Source organism: Corythoichthys intestinalis, chromosome 2 (assembly GCF_030265065.1).
Source record: "Corythoichthys intestinalis isolate RoL2023-P3 chromosome 2, ASM3026506v1, whole genome shotgun sequence".
Taxonomy (NCBI): domain Eukaryota; kingdom Metazoa; phylum Chordata; class Actinopteri; order Syngnathiformes; family Syngnathidae; genus Corythoichthys; species Corythoichthys intestinalis.
In genome coordinates, this window is record NC_080396.1 from 68,302,780 (window position 1) to 68,325,645 (window position 22,866).

Below are 22,866 nucleotides of genomic sequence, written 5' to 3' on the forward strand. Positions count from 1 at the left end.
TACGTCGCCAGTGTAGGAACGCAACTCTAACTGTAGCTGTTTTAACAAAGCAGCAATTTGAATGGATGGTCGGTTTCAGAATTTGATCTAAGGATCCAGAGTCAAAAGTAGTCAAACTCATTTTGAAACACAACTTGAGTTGGATTCTAGTTTCAAGGTTGGCAAACAGACTTGTATTAACATGCAAGTCGCCCGTCTGATTTGGACTCTGCATCCTTGATGCAAATGTATCAAAATGTCTTATCAGCCTCTTTTAGCTCCGTTTGATCTATGCACAAAGAAAAGTCTGTTGGGATACCTATCTGTCTTCATTCATCAAGCACCATGCAACAAAATAATGGATAAATTAGCAATGCATTGCATCAAAGGCGTCTTCAAAGGAGTGCATATTCTTCTACAGCACAGATTTAAGCAACAAAGGGTATTTGAGAGGAAGGAAATAAAGGCCGCAAACTGCTTCAGGGGAAGCACCTCTCCTCTGCTTCTGTGTTCAGTACAAATGTAATTTCCTGCAGAGCAGTGCTCTCTTCAAAGACCATTGGAGTGGCTCTATCACACGAGACAGGCTGCCAGTGTGCGTGCATGTTTTTCACATGAATTATCCATTCGTCTCTAATGACGTGAAAAGGTTAAAGAGGCTTCAATGAAAGTAATAAAAATAAGGTTTCTTTTCTGTAAACATAACAAAAGAGATGAGCAGTGAACTGTTAACCCTTTATAGGACTCTCATGTAATGATTTGCTGCCACTGATGGGGTAGATGTCCAGTCCAATTTGACTGGGAGGCCTGCCAATGATCATTCGATTGCTGTCAGCCCCCAGTCAAATTGGATTGGACGTCTATTGTCGTCAAGGGCAGTGAAAGAGGATCATTCAATCCCAAGGTTTCCAATTCAAATGAATTTTAATTTGAAATAAAATGAGAGCGTGAGACAGAGAGAGGAATAGATAGATAGATGGATGGATGGATGGATGGATGGATGGATGGATGGATGGATGGATGGATGGATGGATGGATGGATGGATGGATGGATGGATGGATGGATGGATGGATGGATGGATAGATAGATAGATAGATAGATAGATAGATAGATAGATAGATAGATAGATAGATAGATAGATAGATAGATAGATAGATAGATAGATAGATAGATAGATAGATAGATAGATAGATAGATAGATAGAAAAAGTATCTACACCTTTTGGAATTTCTCACATACATTCTGTATAAGAATCACCATTAAATATGATTGTGATCTGATCTTTGTCAAAACCACACAGATGAAAAAACAGTGTCTACTTTTACTAATACCACCCAAAAATGTGAAGGGTTTCATTTATTAATGAGGACAGCATGCAAACTGACAGAAGGGGGAAAAATAAGCAAGTGAACCCTCTGCCTAAGGAGACTTAAAGAGCAATTGAAACCATTTTTTACCAAACAATTTAAGTCAGGTGTGTGCCAAATCACTGATGAGTGTTTTAAAGTAAAACTTTTTTTGAAAAAAAGTTTAAAGTTAAAAGTAAAAATTGTCTTGATGAGAAGCATTGTCAGATGTGCATCATGGCTCGGTCAAAAGAGCTGTCTGAAGACCTGCGATCAAGGATTGTTGATTTGTATAAAGCTGGGAAAGGATACAAAACCATCTCTAAAGGTCTGGATGTTCATCAATCGGCAGTCAGAAAAGTTGTCTTGAAATGGAGAGAGTTTGGCACTGTTGTTTCTCTCCCAAGGAGTGGCCATCCTCCAAAAATGACGCCAAGAGTTCAGCGCAGAACACTCAGAGAGGTAAAATAAAGAAAACTAGAGAATCAGCTAAAGACATACAGAAATCACTGGCACATTCCAATATCTCTGTGCACACATCAACTATATGTAAAACTATGACCAAGAATGGTGTTCATGGGAGGACTCCACAGAGGAAGTCAGTGCTGTATGAAAAAAACATTGTTGCTCGTTTAATGTTCGCAAAAAGGCACTTCGACAGTCCACAGACGTTTTGGCAAAATATTTTGTGGACTGATGAAACCAAAGTTGAATTGTTTGGGAGTAACACACAATTTCATGTGCGGAGGCAAAATGGAACAAGTCACCAACATCAACATTTCATCCCCACCGTGAAGCATGATGGAGGGAGCATCATGATTTGGGGCTGTTTTGCTTCCTCAGGGCCTGGACAAGTTGCAATCATTAATGGAAGAATGAATTCAAAGGTTTATCAGAATGTTTTGCAGGAAAACCCGAGGCCGTCTGTCAGACAGTTGAAGCTAAAAAGAGGATGGATGCTGTAACAAAACAATGATCCAAAACACAGAAGTAAATCAACTTCAGAAGGGTTTCAGAAGAACAAAATACACATTCTGGAGTGGCCCAGTCAAAGTCCAGACTTGAAACCCATTGAGATGCTATCGCATGACCTGAAGACAGCGATTCATGCCAGACATCCCAGGAATCGGACTGAACTACAGCAGTTTTGTAGAGCAGAATGGGCCAAGATTAGTCCTGATCGATGTGCCAGACTGATCTGCAGCTACAGTAGGCGTTTGGTTATTGCGCCAAAGGGGGTGGGGGGGCACAAAATATTAAATATGATGGTTCCCTTACTTATTATTCCCCCTACTGTCATTGTTTGCACACTATCCTCATTAAAATACGAAGACCTATAAATGTTTGGGTGGTTTTAGTTAAAGCAGACAGTTTTTATATCTGTGTGGTTTTGACAAAGATCAGATCATATTTGATGGTGATTTTATGCAGATATGTGAACTTACATTATATAAAAAAACTAAAAGAACGAATAGAAACACAGATGCCGTTTTTCTTCCACCCAGTTGAATCAATGGTACAATTTGTAAAAGTCTTTAGTTTGAGGTGACAATATGCCTGTCATGATCCGCTGCTGGTTAGATTTTGTTTGTTTCAGAGCCAGCTGTGGGAGCATTCTCGATTTCACACCGGCAGCGAGTTCCAGCTAATCAACACTATTAAATAAACAGTGGCGAACCATGACAACGGTGCCGAGAGATTAGTTTGCTGGTCGCCATACGCACATACTGCTTTCGAGCGGCTCTGCATTTGTCATCTAGTTCGTCAGATGTCATAGCTTTGTGATCCTCTACCTTGTGCAGGTATCGAGTGTATTTTTGTTTGCCTTTTTGGCTCTCTGCCCACTGCTCAGTTTTCGTGTTTTTGATCCCCGTAAACCTATATGTCACGGACCCCTTTTGTTAGTCCCCTTTTTCCGTGTTCGCGAGTTTTTGTTTTGATTGTGATTCATAGATCCCCGAACGCTTCCCCTCTGTTGTCTGTTTTTGGGTCCAATCTTGTTCTCCGCATTCGCGGACTGTAACAATCCTTATGTCATGCCTTCATTCATGATTTTTGAAGTGAGTCTTAATCAAAGCAATTAAACACATCAGTGCTCAGTACAAGACACACTGTTGAGTGTCAGTTTGCTAATGATGAAGGAAAAAAAACATCTCAGTTACTAACAAGTGGATCAAAACATTTTCAACCCTCAAACAAGAATTTATTCTGGGGTTTTACAAGTTATGAAACAAGCATGAGTGTGCCAAAGCAAACTAACAGGCTCAAGGCTGTACACGCATAACCTGGACTGGCTAACTCAGAACATTCAGGCACAATTAATCTGCAATTGATTAATCAGCTTTGATGAAAAGAATCAAAAAACAGTTTTAAAGGATAGAAACCACACACGTAGAAAAAAGTTTCCTACTCCACTAAATCTTTAAAAATATATTAAGTTAGTGTTGGAACTTGGAGGGCTTTCTGTATGTAAATTGTTTTGTCGTGGTTTATCCAACACAAATTCAATCCAATAATTCCGACTGCACAAGTACCTAAGACGTACTGATTTACCGCAAGTGGTGCCGTAACGATAAATCAATTAACTCGAGTAATTCGATTAGAAAAAAGCTTTGAATCAAACTTTGCTGCTTCGAGTATTGGTTTAATTAGAGTGGCATTGGAATGGTTTATTTTGAAAGTCTTTGCATTAGGTTTTATTCATTTGTGTGGATACACTGCTCTCTAGTGGCAATAGTGAACATGACATAACTCATCTAACTTGTCTGAATCCAGATGCTCCCTGTTAAGGACAACATAAGGTATGTTTTTGTTTGAGCTACTATGTTTGTTTATGCAATAATTATTTAGTTTCGGATTATAATTAGCATTTTTGTGGGAAAATGTGTTTGAAAGATTTGTTAAAAGCAAAGTAAAAAAAAAAAAAAGTTAGCATTTTATACCATATAAGCTAGCGGACTTTTCCTATGCAAGTTAGCCAATTGTTCTTTTGTTGTACTTCGATCCTCATTTATAATTATTATTATTATTTTTACACCATTTGAGGCTAAGCTCAGATATATTAATTTATTTCTAAATGCATTTATTGCTCTTGTGAAATGAAAGTGCATTTCTGCATAGTTTGAAAAAACACTGGAATTTTATTGTGTATTTGCATTACATGCTTTTTTTGGGAAAGCAATCTTGGCAAACCTTTGTTTTACATCTCATAGAATTTCTTCTGCAGCGCATTAAATTTTTCTAATCTGATTACTCGATTATTCAAACGAACTAATTGATAGATTAATCGATTACTTAACTAATCGATAGCTGCAGCCCTAATCGCAACGACTCCTAGACTCATAGGGAGGCCTCATAGTCGATGAGAAACTGGATCCAGTCCTCCAATGTTTTCTTTTGTTTCACTATACGGTCCAAAAATGGCTCCGCAGCAGCGTATTTCGAGTCTATTGTGACTTATTTCGTAGTTTTGTATCTCGATTTGTCCTTAAACAGGAACAAGTCAAAAACAATAAGTCCACATTGGCCTATACTGGCAAATTTGTAATCTAAAGCACACTGCCGTCTTTTGGCTATTAATTCTGCAATTAATTAATCAGCCCTGATACAAAAACAAATAAAAAATGGTGCTCTGAGGAGTGATAATAAATGGCCCATGCTGCATAGCAACCAAGTTTCAAGACAGTCAGTTCACCAATGTCAGAAGAATAAGACTTCATAGTTAATATACACAAGAACAACAACAACCTAAGTGGAGACTTGACAAGCTTTCAGCCTGGAAAGAGTGAAGCTTTTTGTGTGGAATAATTTCTGTCGTGTGATTCATGTGTAAACAGCAGCAACAGCAGGACTTAATGGCTGATATTATTGCCATTTAATCAAGCCATTTCACTCATTTCTCTTTGCAGCCATGTGCACTGTGTATTCATCTATGCTCATAACTGTTTAATTATACAGAGCTCCACTATCAAACAGAAGTGGCAAACGCTGAGAAGATGAAAAAGACAGGTGTAAACATTTGCACTAGGCCTTGGGGGCTGACTCAGCTATGCCAAAAAACAACGTCAAGTAAACAAGACTTACAAGTACGCCACATGTTGTAATTCCACAATTCTAAATGTAATATTTGTAAGTGTTCTATGTATGGGTGTATATTTCTTTCTTTCTGTGCCAATTAAGATGATAGACGTCCAATTCAGTGCCTCAATTCATCTTTCTGCTGTGAGTTTAAATGAGTTTATCACAAGTAGTTGTGAGATTCATTTGATGTGGGAGTGTGGCCAACACTTCTTCATATGGATAGGAAATCTATCGTTGCCAAAACCAGTCAATGAGTTAAACCAATTGCATTTAGGGACTGCAGTGATCCTATATCAAGGGTGTAGTTTTGCATAGGGACAGTAGGGATATAACACAACCAATTTTTCAGGATGCTCAAATTGTCCCCACCAGCTTTTAAGCAACCTGATTTGCATTATATAATGAGTTCTGTTATGTAGGTAATTTAGATTGTCTTCTCATATGTTGTAAGAATAGAATTGACCCAACCATTATTAAGTGAATTATTTTCATTATGTTTAGACTTACGTTTACCCCTTTTCACTTGCTGAATGTGCAGGTACATTTTTTCCCCTTCAACGCATGTTTGAATGGCTGATGACTTGAAACCCCCTCAAACCCCCCTCGGACACACACACACCCACAGCCCGACAAAGACAACGTGTCGACAACATGCCGCCTCCTCCGTCCCCTTCGAAGAGGAGTGATATTAGAAGTCTTTTTTCGGTCAGCAGCAGCCACTGTCAGTAATGTTCATCGTTGTGAAGGTGGGGAACACACCACTAATTTTGATACTGAAAGTCCGACCTGCATCAGAGTTAGCATAAAATTAAACTGTGTGAACTTGCTAACCTGCAAAACTCGAGTAGGAAGCTGCTCAGAGAGAGGTGTCCTCCAGTATGTTTTCTACTGTTAATTGAACAGTGAGAAATGTAGTGAACCGAGGTTTACCCCCTTCTCCCCAATTTTCATTTTTATTTTATTTATGTGGTCTTAAGGCAGCCTAAAGGAGCTTTCATTTTTATTGAGTTCAGCTGTTTGATGATACTATACGTCCAATCCATTTGAACTGGGAGGGCTGGCAGCAAATGAACGTTCCCACTTCAATGAATAGGACGTCTGCTGGTGATAAACGTTTAGCGTAGCTAGAGGCCAACCCGGGTCAGGCAACTAGCGGTCGGAAACTTGATCTTGTGCAACATCACCGTGTTTTTTTCTTAGTCCTCCCAGATACCGATGACAGCCTTCTAGTTTCGTATCAGTACTGATATTAATATCAATATCGGTGCAAAACTATTTTTGAAATACGTATTTAAGGTTTCAACTCACGAATCAGGACAAGTGCTATGGATAAATGTTGTGATTTCAGTGACAGTTGCAGGTTTTTCAACAGTTGTATCAATGTGTTTCCATTAGACCTACATTATAAGCATTTTAAATTGCATACCATAATCTTGATTTATTAAAGCAAAAGCCATTTTCATCAAGTTTCTTAATGTAATTTGTGGACCTAAATAATTCAATTAGAGCTTTGTGTGACAAGTGGCATTGCAAAGGCATGCTGAGTATTATACAGTACATCATAGGCATTTTAAAATGCATACCATTATCTTGATTTACGAAAGCAAAAGCTTTTTTTCATAAAGTTTCTCAATGTAATTTGTGGACCTAAATAATTGAATTAGAGCTTTGTGTGACAAGTGGCACTGCTAAGGCATGTTGAGTATTATAAATAATTGATTTATAGATCAAGGAAGGGTAGCTTAACAACATTGAAATTTCTTTCTCTTGTGTTATTTACAGTATGTGTATTTCCTCCTGTTATTTATGTATGTATGCCAGAAACCCACTAATGCTTATCATGCTACAACTACCACAAGAATAAGAGATCATCTCATTTGTGGTTTAATCATAGTCAAACATACCACTTTGAAATCTTCTGCTCTGCACTCGGTGCCGTGGAAGTGACAAGACAAGAGCATGTCATGGATGTCGTGCCCAGTGCGGTCGTAGAATTCCAGCATGTTGAAAGGTCGTGGCTTGAAGTTGTGGAAGTCAGCTTTGACCTTCAGGCTCTCCAAAACGCTCTCCTCCACAAGGTGAATGTCTCGAATCTCATACCTTCACAAAGGGATGAGTGTGGGGAAAAATATTAAACGTGATAACATCGCTTTATGCTAAACTAAACAGCAATTAACTCTTTCAAATCATCATCAGTTCCACTGATGATGATTTGGCTCTTTTCATCCTTCTGCTGTGAATTTAAATGAGTTTATCACTAGTGGACATTTGGATTGGACTTGTAGCACTGTCATTGGCAACTACTGATTTAAAATATGGAAATTACAGAATGTACATTAGGGCTGGAGTCATCGATTATTTAAGTAATCGATTAATCCATCAATTAATTAGTTTGGTTACTCGAGTAATAGGACAACAAACATTAAACGCATTGCAGAAAAACTGGGAAATAAAATGGGGGGCTGGGGGGGAACTCAGGGTACCACAGTTTATAAGTTATTTTAATATGCCTGTTCTGTCCTCATTAAATGTGACGTTATTCAGCTAAACGGAAAGCAAGCAAGGCATTTTGTGTTTCTTTGAATTTCCTTACTTAATTCCTTCACTTTTTCCAAATTTAGATTTTTTTTGTAAAGCTGTAACACAATCACATGTACAACTATGAGCAAAATTACATACAATAAAACACTGAAGGCAAAACAATTGGCTTTTAAATGTCTGAAATAACTTACCAAATTGTTCAAATACATACAGTATTTCTGAAAAAAATAAATAAAACTGCTAAATATACAGTGGTACCTCCACATACAATTTTAATTCCTTCCAGGACCTGGTGTGTAAGTCCAAATGGTCGTATGTCGAGTGGGATTTTCCCATAAGAATACATTATAATTCGATTAATTCATTCCACAGGCCAAAAACCTACGCTAAATCCATCATAAATACTGTAGGCACAATTATAAATAGTAAATACACATAGCAAAACAAAAAAAATTATAAATACAAATCGTAATAATAATAATGTAACGAATCGGGTTTTAATCTGGCGGTTGTGTTTTGCATGCTGTTCCTGAACGCACCCTGTGACTGACAACAGAGTAAAAGAGGCGTGGAAGAGATTTGACTTTCTCTTTTCATGTTGTTGTTGGCGTCGGCTACGGCAGACTGTTGCCATGTTGTGTTGCACAAGTTCTGAAATAAATTATTAAAGACTTGACGAAGCTAGTAGCATCCTTGCCAATGTTACAATAATAATAATAATAATAATAAATCGTAAATTTTAAGAAAGCATTTTTGTTGTCACCTTGACTTATAGAGACTGGCGAACGGAGGTCGGAAGAGACGGCAGGTGGAGTATAGGAGGATATATTAGACATATTCTAGCCATTTTGTTGAGCCAGTTCACTCACACGCACAACACACTCATATTTTTCTATCATTTCCTTCCAAATTTCAATGCGAAGCATCACCTTTTTCCTTTTTTCATCACTTGCACTGACCATCTTAGGACTCATGCTGATTTCTCAAATTTTACGTCGAAAGGATTGTATGTCGATGCGATCGTATGTCGAGGTACCAGTGTACCTCTAAACTAAATTACGGATGTGTTCAAAAATATATTAGCCTGAACAAAAAAATTACAGGCTTATTTTGGCCTTAACAGGGAGCAGCTGGATTCAGCCATGTTAGACAAGTTATATCATATTACCCGTTGCCATCAGGGGGCAGTGTATCCTCCCCAACCAATAAAACTATGAAAACAAACCATTACAACAACACTCTGATTAAATGAATCATTGAAGCAGCAAAAATTTCATTCAAAGAGTTTCTTTTTGCAAAGCGTTTTTTCCCCTAATCAAATTAGTAGATTTAATCGATTAATTATTGCAGGACTAAGTATATCACAATATGTTAGGACTTTTTTCTGTTCCTGCATGACTTTTCAGCTTTTAAACATCAAGTCGCTCATACAATAACATTATTGATTCCTGATTTTGGCATTCAGTAAAATGCCTTCGCTATTTGTCTTACGCAAGCCAGCAGGCACCATTCTTCTGTGTTAAATGCCAGCCAGTAACTGAGCAGAGGAGCCAAATATCCCTCGTCACCCTTGACATTATGGGTAGCCCCGGGAAGTTTCCTTTCATCAAATGGAGCTCATAAATTTCAGGCCTCCCTACCACGTATCAAAGGGGAGTCAAATATATCTAAATGCATTGGCTGCAGACCTGTACTGTGAGGACACAGTGTGCCATTGTAAAAATACAGCATTCTATTGGACTCGCCAAATATCATATCGAAATTCTTTTCTTTTGTAAATATCACTCTTCTGCGCAATATACACCCGTTGAGTTTGTATTGAATTGCAGAGGTGGGTAGAGTAGCCAAAAATTTTACTCAAGTAGGAGTAGCATTACTTCAAACTAATATTACTCAAGTATAGGTTAAAGTAGTCATCTAAAAAATTACTCAAGTACAAGTAGAAAAAATATTCGGTGAAAACAATACACAAATAATGAGTAACTGCTTACAATGTATTATTTTTTTCTAAATATCTTTTTTTCTCAGCACAACATCATCTATATGAACTCCTATTATTATACTCCACTTATCTATTACATGAGTGTACGCATAAAGCCAAAAACAAAACAAACATAAAAATCATCAAATTTCGACTACAAAGATCTACAGGAATGGAACATCGACTATCCAAAAAAGCATGAGTTCCATCTAGAGGAGAAAACATACAGTATTTCCTGCTATTAAATTAAAATGATCATATCTCCGTTTTTCCGTGGTTGTTCAGTGCTGAATATAAACTGGCAGAGTGGTTGAAATTGGTGCTTTCGAGTAATGATGACTGAAACATTTTTTTAAACAATTTTCTTTTAAGGTACTTTTAAGACGCCACATGATTGAACAGGCTGGCGTTGACCATAGGACTTCCGACTGCAAGCCTGTGTCGTGTCATGCGAATGTATTGTTACGTATGTTTCGTATAATAGTCATGTAATTATTGTTTGGAGGTCTCATTGGTGAAACGGGTAGAAATAAAGTAAAATTTCATATTTAGAATAAAGAGGAAAAATTTAATAACTTTAGCATAGTCCAAAGTAGCAGAGTAAGAGTGGCGTTTATTCTTCACAAATCTACTCAGGTGAAAGTATAAAGTAGGGCACGGTAAAATTACACTTGGAAATACATTTGTCTCCAAAAGTTACTCAACTACATTTAACAGAGAAAGCGTAACGTGTTACTACCCACTTCTGTTGAATTACAATGGTAAGATGCATTCAAAGCAATTGACGTCATCTCAAGCTCCAAGCTACTGTACATCGCCTCCTGTTGTGTTCAACCTTCAAACATGCAATTCTACAAACTGATGACAGTTGGTTTTTGTACTCAAATATGATACATTTTCATGTCAAATTATTAGAATTCTGTGCTTACACCAATTACATGCATGTGATAGGTCATCAGACGGTTACGCTGAGAAAGAAAGAAAATGTGAAAGTGAAACAGAGTAAAAATATCATCCGCTATTCTGGGAAGACTCCCTTCCAGCTGCCAGAGTGTTCCCTTTTGTTCATTCATGCAGAAGACCATTGCGAGGTCAAGGGGTCACTGAGGTTAGACCACTAAAGGCCTGACATCTTTGTTCAACTTCATCCTAAAGGTGTTTGTCAGGGTTGACTCAAATTCTTTCTAAGTCCTCTGAGGACACCTTTAGGGATTATCGCTATGGGATGTATGATTCTTTTTCCTCAATGTGAAACATTCCTTTTGGGGGGTGGGGGTGGGGGTTAATTTCTGAAAAATGATGGTTTTGGGTGGTGTGATGTTTCTCTCCTGCGATATGCACACAAGTCATAGGGATGTAAAGACAATAACTGCTGGACAAATGTCAAGTATGGATTTCATGACTACTTTCTTTAAAAAATCAAATGTTAGCTCTCTCTCAGGAGTTCTGTTCTCCCAGTTTAAATGAATTTGACATCTATTGCCGTCATTGGCATGCAATGAGTTAAATTCTATGAAAAAAAAGTATATAGAGTGTTCCTTGTGCACCAGTCACAAGACAATGATCCAAAACACAGAAGTAAATCAACTTCAGAATGGTTTCAGAAGAACAAAATACACGTTCTGGATTGGCCAATTCAAAGTCCAGACTTGAACCCCATTGAGACTCTGTGGCATGATCTAAAGACAGCGATTCATGCCAGACATTCCAGGAATCTGAGTGAACTACAGTAGTTTTGTAGAGAAGAATGGGGCCTAGACAAGTCCTGATCGATGTGCCAGACTGATCTGCAGCTACAGGAAGTGTCTGGTGGCCAAGGGTCAGCACAAATTATTAAATGTAATGGTTCACTTATTTCCCCCCATTTTGTCATTGTTTGCATGCTATCCTCATTAAAATATGAAAACCTATAAATGTTTGGGTGGTATCAGTTAAAGCAGACCCTGTTTTTACATCTGTGTGATTTTTACAAAGATCTGATCACATTTGATGGTGATTTTATGCAGAAATGTGAGAAATTCCAAAAGGTTCAGATACTTTCTCATACCATTGTATATATATATATATACACATGTATATATATAATATATCTATAATATATGTATATATGATATATACGTTTATATGTACACAGTATATTATATGTACGAATCTCAAGCATTCCGTTCCTTTGCTTTTTTTTTAATTGTTAAAAAAAAAAAAAAAACTAGTTTCTGAATGTATACATTACAAAAAAATGTTTTAGTATTTTTATTCTAATTAATAATTTTTAATCATGACTTCAAAAATAATTCATCAATGTTTGATTAGTGTTTTTTTTTTTTTTTTTTGGGGGGGGGGGGGGGTCTTTAATTCTGGAATGACCCCTGAAACGAGCTTTTAATGCAACGTGGGAGAGCAAAGTAAACGAGAGCAGCACATGTGACTGAGATTTATCGGCATGCAAATACAACGTGTTCATGTCCACGCCGCAAAGTGAGTGCTTGGCAGCCTACCTGTGGTTAAGCAGCGCCAGCAGCTCCCCTGCGTGATACAAGTCGTTGCGTGTCACTCGACTAAAACGGAAGGCGTTCAGGTTGCAAAAAGTGACCGCGGGGAACGTCATGATCGGGGTGGCGACCTCGTCCAGTTTTGTGACGTGAGGATACTCCAGGTAGAAATGGATCCGGTCCACGCACACGAACAGCAATACGGCTAAAGAGGCGAAAAAGACGACCAGCCAAAGGCATCGTCTGAAGCAAAAGCGCCCATAAGTGAAAATGTGCGCGATGCCGTGCAAGGTGGACCTGTGGGCGAAAACTTCAATCGTTGGAGGGTGATCAGCGTCCGCGTCTTCCCTGTCCACCTTGAGGTCCATCGTGACGAAGCGGCGGTCGAACCAAGAGCAGTTTAGTCGATCACTTCTTCATTCACCTGTAGCTGCGTGCATGCGAGCGTCCACCTGCACAGGTGCAGACACGCAGCAAAGCGTCCGCGGAGTCGACTCGACATGGTCATTGTTGCTGGGACTGTTTCGGAGATGGAAAAAAAAAGTCCACAAAAGAGCGCGAGGTGCATTTCACACAAGATGTCAAGTTCCTAAACGCAGCACGAAATCGGGATGCGCATCTTTGAGTGAATTAAGAAGTCCAGTGGCTGTGCGTCAGATCCGCAGAGAGGACGCAAATCCTTTAAGACATTTCAGCTCATTTAAGAAGAGTTGCAGCCGCACGGACGTGCAGAACAGAAGAGTGATGACGCTTGCATGTTGCGGTCGCTGCTGTGCTGCTGAGTCGTGATATTGTGCGTGTGCACACAGCAGCAGCGGCGGCAGCAGCAAAGGGAAAGCTGAGCGCTTATTTGATGGACATTTTTTGAAATGGCTGATTTAACTCATTGGCTGCCACTGACGGTAATAGGCGTCCAAATCATTTTGACTGAAAGGGTTGACAGCAATCAGTCAATGACACTGGTGTAATTTCCAGGGACCGTGCACTATAGGGAGATAAGATGATTATTTCTCACAATGCCTAAATATTTGGGACAAGAATAATGTTTTCGGGTATCAAAATTCCTGCATGAAAGAAACCTAATTTTTCTGTCTACATAAAGAACATAGAAAACATTACCTGCTTTGTGATCATTTATGTCCGTACAAATTAATTAATTAATTAATTTATTTATTTATTTATTTTTAAAATTCATCTTGAGGATTGTTTTGTTTGATGCTATTTATTCATATACTTATCTATTAATTTTTATTTCAATATTTTAAATTCGCGTGAGTACATCTATGCAGAATGTACATCTTATGTAGCTACATAAGGATTTTCTAAACACAACGATTTTTACGTCCATCACCATCAATGGTAGTGAATAAGTAAATAGTACCCTCTACTACTGTACCATTAAAGGTTCATCTTAAATTTTGTCAACAAATATGAATTACATACATCATTCATCTCCTTGGAAAAGATATCTCCACTTCCCAAAAACAAAATAATGTAATTCAGTTGTCCCACTGGAGTGCAGCGAACCATTTAAGTCCTATTTTGGAAATGTTACATTAAATTACTGTTACTGAAATGTGTAATTTGATAGAAGATTTAAAAAATACATACCTAAAAATTTCAAGTTGGTAGAAGTACATGTGAGCCAAATTTAATTAATCAATCCAGTAAATAACATGACTTTAAAATGCGCAAATTCAAAATGAACTACAAGCGCCTGGCTTGCCCCTAAACGTCTCATCAGCTCAGAGACATTTCAGCACAACTGAAGAGCATGCATGACCTCTCCTGTCTAACTCGAAAACTTCAGGCAACACCAAGTCTGCAATTAATTCATGTAGTTAATCAGCACTGATGCACTATTGGGAAAATGAACAATCAAGGGCAGGGTAAAATAAAAAATAAAATAAAATAAATAAATAAATAAATAAATAAAAATCCTTGTAATAATAACTACACAATCTGAAATGTCAACAATTGTTATTCGATAATTTCTGCGTCCTAAGGTATATTGGGGGGCGGGATTCAATAAGCTTCGGCTTCTCCCATCTGCCCTTTTCTTTTCGGGTTGAATTAAATGTAAACACATACAGTATGATTGCTGTATGTTTGTTTGGATTTTTTTATGCCTGAAAGGAAAATAAAAGAAAAAAGAAAGTTAAAAAAAAAAAAAAAAAAAATTAAGAATATGTGGACAAATCCCAAAAATATACCTCAAAAATGTATTGTGATCCGTCCATGACTAACTGAGCAGCTATTTCAAGACAAAGAATCAGAATCAATTCATATATATGCATAGAATAAAACTACCGATTTTCATTCTGAGCCATCCCCGAATAATAGGGGAATAACAATTTGAGTTGGTATCTTTCCCAAGAAGAATTAGAGCAACAAATAGAGCAAAGCAATCGAGTTAAAGAGTTTTTTATTATTAGTTTCAATACAGTACGTCAAAGGGATGTCAGTTTCTCCAACAAGTGTCGTTTTTGTCAACGATTACTTCAATGAAAATATTTCCTCCACAAATTTTTTTTCCATGACTATGACGAGACGATAACAAGCTACAGATGTGTCTTTGGAGACTAAGACATAACGAGACAAATGCTAGTTTTCATCTGATGAGAACCACACAAAAATGTGCCATGGTTTCTGTCACATGTTTACAATATGTGATGTTTTATGTGTAATTAGCCTGCATAGTTGCAGTGTCCGGTTGTGTCACTCAAGCGTAAGATTTTTTTTACTATCTTGGCAATGTTGCTTTAGCCTCATACACTAAATGTAACTCCTCACGTTAGCATAACATTTACGTTCACGTTAGCATTAGGCTAATGCTAATGGCGAGCGTCTTCTGACACCTTTTTCTATACAGTTTGAGGCGTCCAGGTGGGTATAATTAATTGAAAATAATCTGCTGTTTTCCTGCTGAGTGTGTATTATCACCATGTTAGCGTTATCCTTGTAGACGGTACAATATGTGCTCGTCTGTCAATATACATGAAAAATTGCTGGAACCCTGTATTTATCTATTTATTTAATTTTGGCCGAATTTTTTTATACTTTACAGACAAAAACATTTTAAGTAAACTTCAACTAAAACTACAAGAAATTAGTCTGAATTTCCGTCAACAAAAAAAAACTTGATGAAGACAAACACATGAAATGACTAAAATATAACTAAGACTTATAAGTATTGTCGTCCAAAAGACTAAGACAAAAATTAAAAAGGTTGACAAAAACAATGTTTAGCAAGGTAGCTGTCCGCGGTGCAGTCGACTGTTCTCCTCCAAGGCTGGAGAGGGCGATAGAGTCACCATGTTCTGGTTTTCATAAGCGGAAGCGGAGTAGGCACGTGAGCAAGGAAACATGGCGACATCTCACAGTGTGATTCCCTTGTGTTGCCAGGCTGGACGTGCTGTCAGCTTTCTGGCTGCTAGACAGAGACATGCTGTTCTCTGGCAGGCAATGAGACAATTCGCCGCGTCGACTGGAAACAGTAAGTGCACGGTCGATGTGATGATAGTTGCGAACTCGTGGATGCTCAGAGGTCAGACAGCTGCTTGTGTTTTTCTCGTCCGTCCAGGACGGAAGTCGTAGGGAACAAATTAGTGCATTACGCCCCTCGCAGAGTAAAATAGACCCGAATCTGACGTGTTCAACTTTCGTTTTCATACAAAACGTCATATTTGAAATAGGATAAATGGTACTCTATGTAATCAAATTGGGCACCCAATATTAAGAAATATGAAGGTGTGTGTATCGCTCTAATCGGCGCATTATTTATTAATTTACATTTCCACTCATTTGTTTAAAAACGCGACTAAAATGTGATTTTAAAAACATGATCCAACATAAAATAAAAACATTCTAATGTCAGTTTTTTCACATTTCAATTAAAAATGACAAAAACCAACAATTGCCCTCTGGGCTGATTTTTGATGTTTTGATTTGCACGTATGTAGACATATACTGTATATTAACTCAACTAGTTCCTAAACGAATGACATTTCTGTAAAAGGCTTAAAGAACAGTAATCAAAAGTATGGATTTCACTAGGGTATGATCGAAGTTATGGGCATTTTGATTAGCGGAATTGCCCATTGTTTTTGTTGGTTGCTTGACCATGTAATCAATCACTCAGTTTGAGCACAACATGTAACCCCCCCCCCCCCCATACACAAACCAAACTGCCTCAAAAATAATTTAAGGAAATTCTGATCAAAGTTATATGACAAATACCATGACTGTATGATGGGATCCGAATAAGTAACATTTAGCATGGAAAAAATTAAGACCTGAAATGGAAACATTTTTAGGCTGAAAAATTATAGGTATCCATAGAGCAAGTAGGGACATAACTCTACCAACTTTTCAGGATGATCAAATTTTTCCCACCAACTTTTAAGCAACCGTATTTGTATTATATAATGAGTTCAGTTATTTAGGTAATTTAGATTGTCTTCCAATATGTAAAACTGACTACCATTTACAAGTGAATTATTTTCATTACCTTCGACCTACATTTACCCCTTTTCACTTGCTTAATGTGCCGGTCCATTTTTCCTCCCCTTAAACTTAAACACACATCTGATTGGCTGATGACTTGACAGAGACAACATGCCGCGTCCTCCGCCACCTTCGAAGAGGTCGGATATTAGATTTTTTTTTTTTCTTCTTTTTTTTTTTTCTGTCATTAGCAGCTACTGCAAGTAATGTAAAAAGATGTCAATGTTGTGAAGGTGGGGAGCACACCACTAATTTTGATATTGAATGTCTGACCTGCATCAATATTTGATTGCCCGATAACTAGAGATCGACCAATATGGGTTTTTCAGGACCAATACCGATTGATAGTAGTTAAGAGATTTTTGGTACCGATATTCATTTGCAGTAAAAGTGTAAGAATTGGTGTAAAAAATGAGTAATGCAAACATTGAACTTCATTGAAATACCTAAAGGATATTTATGGAGTCACGCAAATATAAAATAATAGCTCCAGAAGTGCCTGAACATCCTAGACTCAGAAATAAGCGCTTTGTGAATGGCTCTGAGGGCCTTAAAACGGTGGAAAGGCAATACAATGTAACTCCGTTTACCATTATCATTTAAGCTTTGTGAATATGAGTGCAGGAGAGAGAGGCGCATCTGAGCCGAAATAACCCAGTTTAAATAGATTTTTTTCATATTGGCCAGTCGGGTTAAAAAGAAGGCCGATACGCGTCACTTTTCCAAATATTGGCCTGGCCGTTAATCACTCTATATTGATTACTTGCATTTATTTATAATGTATTTATTTATTTTCTACGTTATTTATTTTAAAAAAAAAGTTTTATTTGCAGCCTATGCAGACATTTTTTCAGATAATCATACATTAATCATAATCAAGGTAAAAAGTTTTCATTTTTTGTTGAGTTGAGCTGTGCTCGTGGACAAAAGCAGTAGTGTTTTACCTGAAGAAAGGCTCCATATTTATTTTTGTTATACCCTGACTAAGACGTATTTTTCAGTTATATTCAGTTTATTTATTTAGACAGACAATGTTGAGTGGTCTTAAGACAAATGTTTATTTTTTTGCATTTTTGGATAGTAAAGAGATTATTAACAAGTTTGTATTTATTGTATATGTTAATATAATTTAAGATATGTTCCAATTCTACAATTTAAATGTGCCAAAAAAAAACAGACATTTATTCTGGAAATTTTAAAAATGTCTCTTTAGTAGTTTTTGAAAACAAAGGTTTGAATCGAACGGTGTATCACCTGAACCAATACAAATGAAAGTTACTTTAAGTCAATACAGATTTATTTTGCATTGATCATATAGCTGTCAAGGACTGGGGTACACACGGCTGGACTCAAATGCACAAGACGAAAGATTAACACTAGTGATGGGTCTGGTGACACTAATGCGCCGGCGCGCGCGCCGAGCTCATGGCGCAACCCCTGCGTTGGTGCGCGTATCGCTACAAGAAAATCACGTGACCGATGCATGAACTCATTGAACTGTGTCGACACAGTCATGACGCGGCAAACTGGATCAAAAGGAAGCGCGTCTGTCAACGCGATGGAGCTGCTGAAACAATCCACATCTCACGGTTACTTCCCCGTTGTCTACATGCTGTGGAAATGGACGTAACACAGGAAAACGCACTTGTCATCTTCCATTCAAAATACAACTAATCTTAAGATAACGCTTAGTTTATTAGTGTGACGGGTACACGCGGGTCCGTCATTTGCGGTGCGTGGAAATATCCCTTTTAATGCCTTCAAGAGTATTCGTTGGCATGTAACGTGCTAGGTTAGTGGTCATAGCATCCACCTTTCGTCCTCGATGCGTCGTGTGCGGATACGAATCCGGGTCTGATCGTGTTGGAGGGGTTGCGTCGCGCAGCTCCAAGAACAATTTTTCGTATTATCAAAGTTATTTTTTTGCACGTGAAATGTTGCTTTTGTACTTTCAACCTGTCATATACAAACAGTAGCCACCTCCTCAATGCTGAAGCATTATTGGGCCAAGCATTAGAACGAAGTTTTTGATAATCCCAAGATAAACACAGGTATAGAGCCATTCCTTTACTTTCCCACAGTAGCTTTTTTGGTAATTTATTAGAAATCGGTAATTAAGCTACAATTTATTTTTTGTCCACTTCAGTGTTTTTTCTGATGGGCTATGGTAGCACTTAGATGACGATGTGGGGAGTCAAGGAGGCAATGCAACTGTAGATGAAATTGCAAAAGTGCAACGATGCATGGCTGAGCCAAACATGGCACGCAATGCAGATTTTCTTCAACACCTGAGGAGCCAATGGACATTTTATCCAAACCTCTTTCAACTGGCTAAGAAATTCTTGTGCATGCTGGCATAGTTGGTTCCATGCCAGTGTGTGTTGTCCACAGCAGGTGAAATAACTTGTTTAAAAAATAAAAAGGAACCAACTAAATTTTAAACATTAAAAAAAAACTATGTTTTTGAATAAAATTTTATCAGAAAAGTCCACAAGCATCCTCATTCACCCATTCATTATTACTTACATTTTCACATTATAATATATGTTCACATAATTTAAAGATATGGAATAATGCAATATGAATGCAAAGACTTAAATGATTTGATTTTACATGCTATGTCATCAATTCAGTGTCAGACTGTCAAGTGGGTTGCCTGTAGGGATTTTTTTTTATGTCCAGCAGGTGTCAGTATTCAATGACACAGTATCCACACTGTGGCAACACAGTGTGTCACTGTGACAGTGTTAATTTAACACTGTCCAATAAACATGTAATTCAGAAAAAGAAACGTGATGACAAAATTCAAAGTTCCAACACAAACAGTCAAAGGCAAAAACATAGCAAGGCAAAAAACTTAACTTCAAGGTTGGCTGTGGCGTAGTTTCCAAATAATCTCTAAACACTGAAAACGAACTGGCAAATGACAACAGACAAGAGGGGTATTTAAGGAGTGCATCTAATGGGAAACGGGTTCAGGCACTCAGGTGATTAGGGGAGGATGACAAAGCTGACTGAAGTGAACAGAGAGTACCCTACCAAAATAAAACAGGATATGAAATGACTAAATCAGTGCCGCTGACGGTGGCTTGTAACAATAGCCTATCAATTAATTAGGTTCATATTTGTGACAAATGTAGCCCGGACCCCCGTTCACCCAATCTGTTTGGTCGTATTAATGTCCCGGTCCCAGCAAAAAGTCTAAATGCTGGTTATGCTGTTAAATCGCCCCCTACCAATGTTGAGACCATACCCACGCCCTTGAAAATTGGTGTGCATCAATCTGGTCATTTAAAAAAAAAAAAAAATTGTTTGCTCTTTATTGGTTCTTTGCCTGTTGTTCATTTTTTAAAATCTGAGCCCAAAACAGATTTGTTAGCAAATCAGTAATGTTCTTTTATGCTATGTTTTTGTGAAGGGCTATAAACAAATAGACTTGAAAAAATATTTAAATTCTTACATTAAATATTTTTAATTGCTATTTAAATAGTCTTCATGGTCCGGTTTGTGTGCAGATGTGCAATTCCGCCTGGACGAGAGGACCGCTCACAGCAGTCTAGACCTCTTCAAGAAAGACACGGGCGTCATTTACCGCATGTTGGGTCTGGACCCCAGCCACGTGCAAGCCAACCCCGAGCGTTTCCGAGACTGGGCGGTGGTGTTCGGCGACGAGCAGATCTCCGGTGGACGCCATTACTGGGAGGTGACGGTCAAAAAGTCGCAGGAGTTTCGCGTGGGCGTGGCCGAAGCCCACATGTCCCGAGACGACTGCGTGGGCACCAGCGCTTCTTCTTGGGTGTTTGGCTTCGCTCAGCGCAAGTGGTTCGCTATGACCAACAATAAGATGCTTCCAGTAACCCTGGTGGGCAAGGCGGACCGTGTGGGCATCCTGCTGGACTTTGAGGCAGGGCTTCTGGGGTTGGTCGACATTGAGAAAGGAAAGGTCGTTAACATCATTAAAGCTCACTTCAAGACCCCCCTCTGCCCTGCGTTTGGACTTTGGGATGGGGAGCTGCTCACGCACTCGGGCCTGGAAGAGCCAGAGGGTCTCAAGGGGCAACTATAGATCGGAATCCATGCAAGATAGATGGGTGTAAAACAGTGCCTTAATGAGCCTATTTTTGGGGGTCACTTTACTCAAGCTGCAGTGTATCCCAAGCCTGCTTGCATCTCACAATTTGGCCTACAATTTCTTGTGAGTCCCAAAAAAAAAAAAAAAAAAACCCTCATAATTCAAGCCAATTGTGAATTGAAAGTAAAGGTAGAACAGTTATTGCATGACATTTATGTTTTAGTCAGAATAATGCTTAAGCATTATATTGACGTTAGCCATCAACTTTTTGGCTGCCATTGACGGTGAATGGATTGGACGTCTATTGCCATTAAGGAGTGTTTTCAATATACATTTGACTAACTACAACAACACTTACTCTGAATAAATTACATACTATACTTGTGATAGCAGAAGAATTTATTAAGAGCCAACTTCACTTTGGTTTATTCCTGGTTTATTCATATCACTTCACATGGAAAAGTTTACAACTTGAACATTTTCTTAAAGTTTGCAACCTCAGCAGTATATACAAGTGACTCATATACGACTTCAAAAATAAACCCTCGGTGAAGTTGGCCACTCATCAGACACAAATTTATAGAAATGTCATTCGTTTAAGCTGTTGTCGTTTTTAATGTATTAACAATTCTTTTATATGTCAACATGAGCCCCAACCAGCCCCCCATTTTGATAAAAAATGACTAAAAACGGTGTTAATCATTTGTGCTGGTATGTGCTTTAAAAAGTTTTGTTTGTGCCGTTATTGTTTTTGAGATGGTAATTTGAGTGATGACGTTGCGCGGCTTGTCCGTATACAACTCCCGCAGCTGACGGAGCGTCCGAACCAACTCTCAGTGACAGAGGGGTGGCCCAACAACTAGCGCAAACGTAGCACAAACAAGTAGCACTCCTTCGGGTCCATTTTGCAGTAAATGGGGGGCTTTGTTGGGACACCCCTCTGTTACTGAGAGAGTTGGTACCCTCCATCAGCCGCAACGGAGGGGCTGCGATTGACGTCATCACTCAAAATTAATATTTATAAAACGATAGCAGCACAAATGAAAATTTTTACAGCACAAAGAATAAATGAATGGCACCATTTTGGGTCCATTTTGCAATAAATGGGGGGGGGCTGCGTGATGTCATCACCCAAAATTAATATCTTAAAAACGATAGCAGCACAAATGAAACTTTTTACAGCACGAACCAGCACAAACAAAGCATAGACGATTGACAACATTTTTTAGCCATTTTTAATCAAATTGGGGGTGGGGGGTTGTGTTGACCTCACATTGACCTATAAAAGAATTGCTAATAGCAGCACAAACAAAACGTTTTACAGCACTAACGTAGCGTTGACTGTTTTATATAAATGTGCGTCTGATGGGAACTGACTTCACAGACGTCTTTAAACGCGTCTGATTCTTTGCGGGTTGATTTTTAACAGTCTCACTCAGTCGGCTCAGATATGCATTGGTCAGCCGAATGGCAGTTGCTTAACACATCTTTTTTGGTGCTACCTACAAGCTCATGTTAATACTGTATATTGTTTATTAAAATATCATTTATACTGACTTTTACTGACTTTTATTCGCAGCATGACAACACAGTAACAGGTGTTCAGTTTAGAATCTGAATCCACATCTTGTTCTATTATTGTTCCACGTTGAAAGGATATTATTATACACTGCTGGCCACAAGTATTTGTACCCCTGCAATTCCGTCAGAAAATACTCAATTTCACCCAGAAAATAGTTGCAATTACAAATGCTTTGGTAGTAATATCTTCATTTATGTCTTGCTGGAAGACCTATGACCTCTTAGGGAGACCCAGCTTTCTCACACTTGGCCCTACATTATAGGGCAAAATTTGTTGGTAGTCTTCAGAC

At 38.3% G+C, this 22,866-nt stretch overlaps 2 protein-coding genes across 2 annotated transcripts in view; one reads left to right on the plus strand and one right to left on the minus strand.

The window, feature by feature from the left end:
• LOC130912554 (acid-sensing ion channel 1-like) overlaps positions 1-13,268 on the minus strand; it is a 125,695-nt gene extending 112,427 nt beyond the window's left edge. The window contains exons 1-2 of the mRNA XM_057830714.1: positions 12,424-13,268; positions 7,311-7,506 (exon numbers count right to left, since the gene is read on the minus strand). Of these exons, the coding sequence (XP_057686697.1) occupies positions 7,311-7,506; positions 12,424-12,785 (558 nt within the window). The 5' untranslated portion in view covers positions 12,786-13,268. The remainder of the gene's footprint in view (positions 1-7,310; positions 7,507-12,423) is intronic.
• Positions 13,269-15,738: 2,470 nt separating this feature from the next.
• On the plus strand, positions 15,739-22,566 carry spryd4 (SPRY domain containing 4). Its single transcript, XM_057857094.1, has 2 exons — positions 15,739-15,913; positions 20,439-22,566. Exons 1-2 carry the CDS (start codon positions 15,784-15,786, stop codon positions 20,987-20,989), a joined length of 681 nt encoding a protein of 226 aa, XP_057713077.1. The 5' UTR covers positions 15,739-15,783; the 3' UTR covers positions 20,990-22,566.
• Positions 22,567-22,866: the final 300 nt, after the last annotated feature.

Bases quoted from the DNA above. Each gene is read 5' to 3' on its own strand.
- spryd4 (XM_057857094.1), top strand. From the start codon at position 15,784: ATGGCGACATCTCACAGTGTGATTCCCTTGTGTTGCCAGGCTGGACGT. The intron at 15,914-20,438 runs GTAAGTGCACGG...GTTTGTGTGCAG, and splicing joins CGCCGCGTCGACTGGAAACA to ATGTGCAATTCCGCCTGGAC.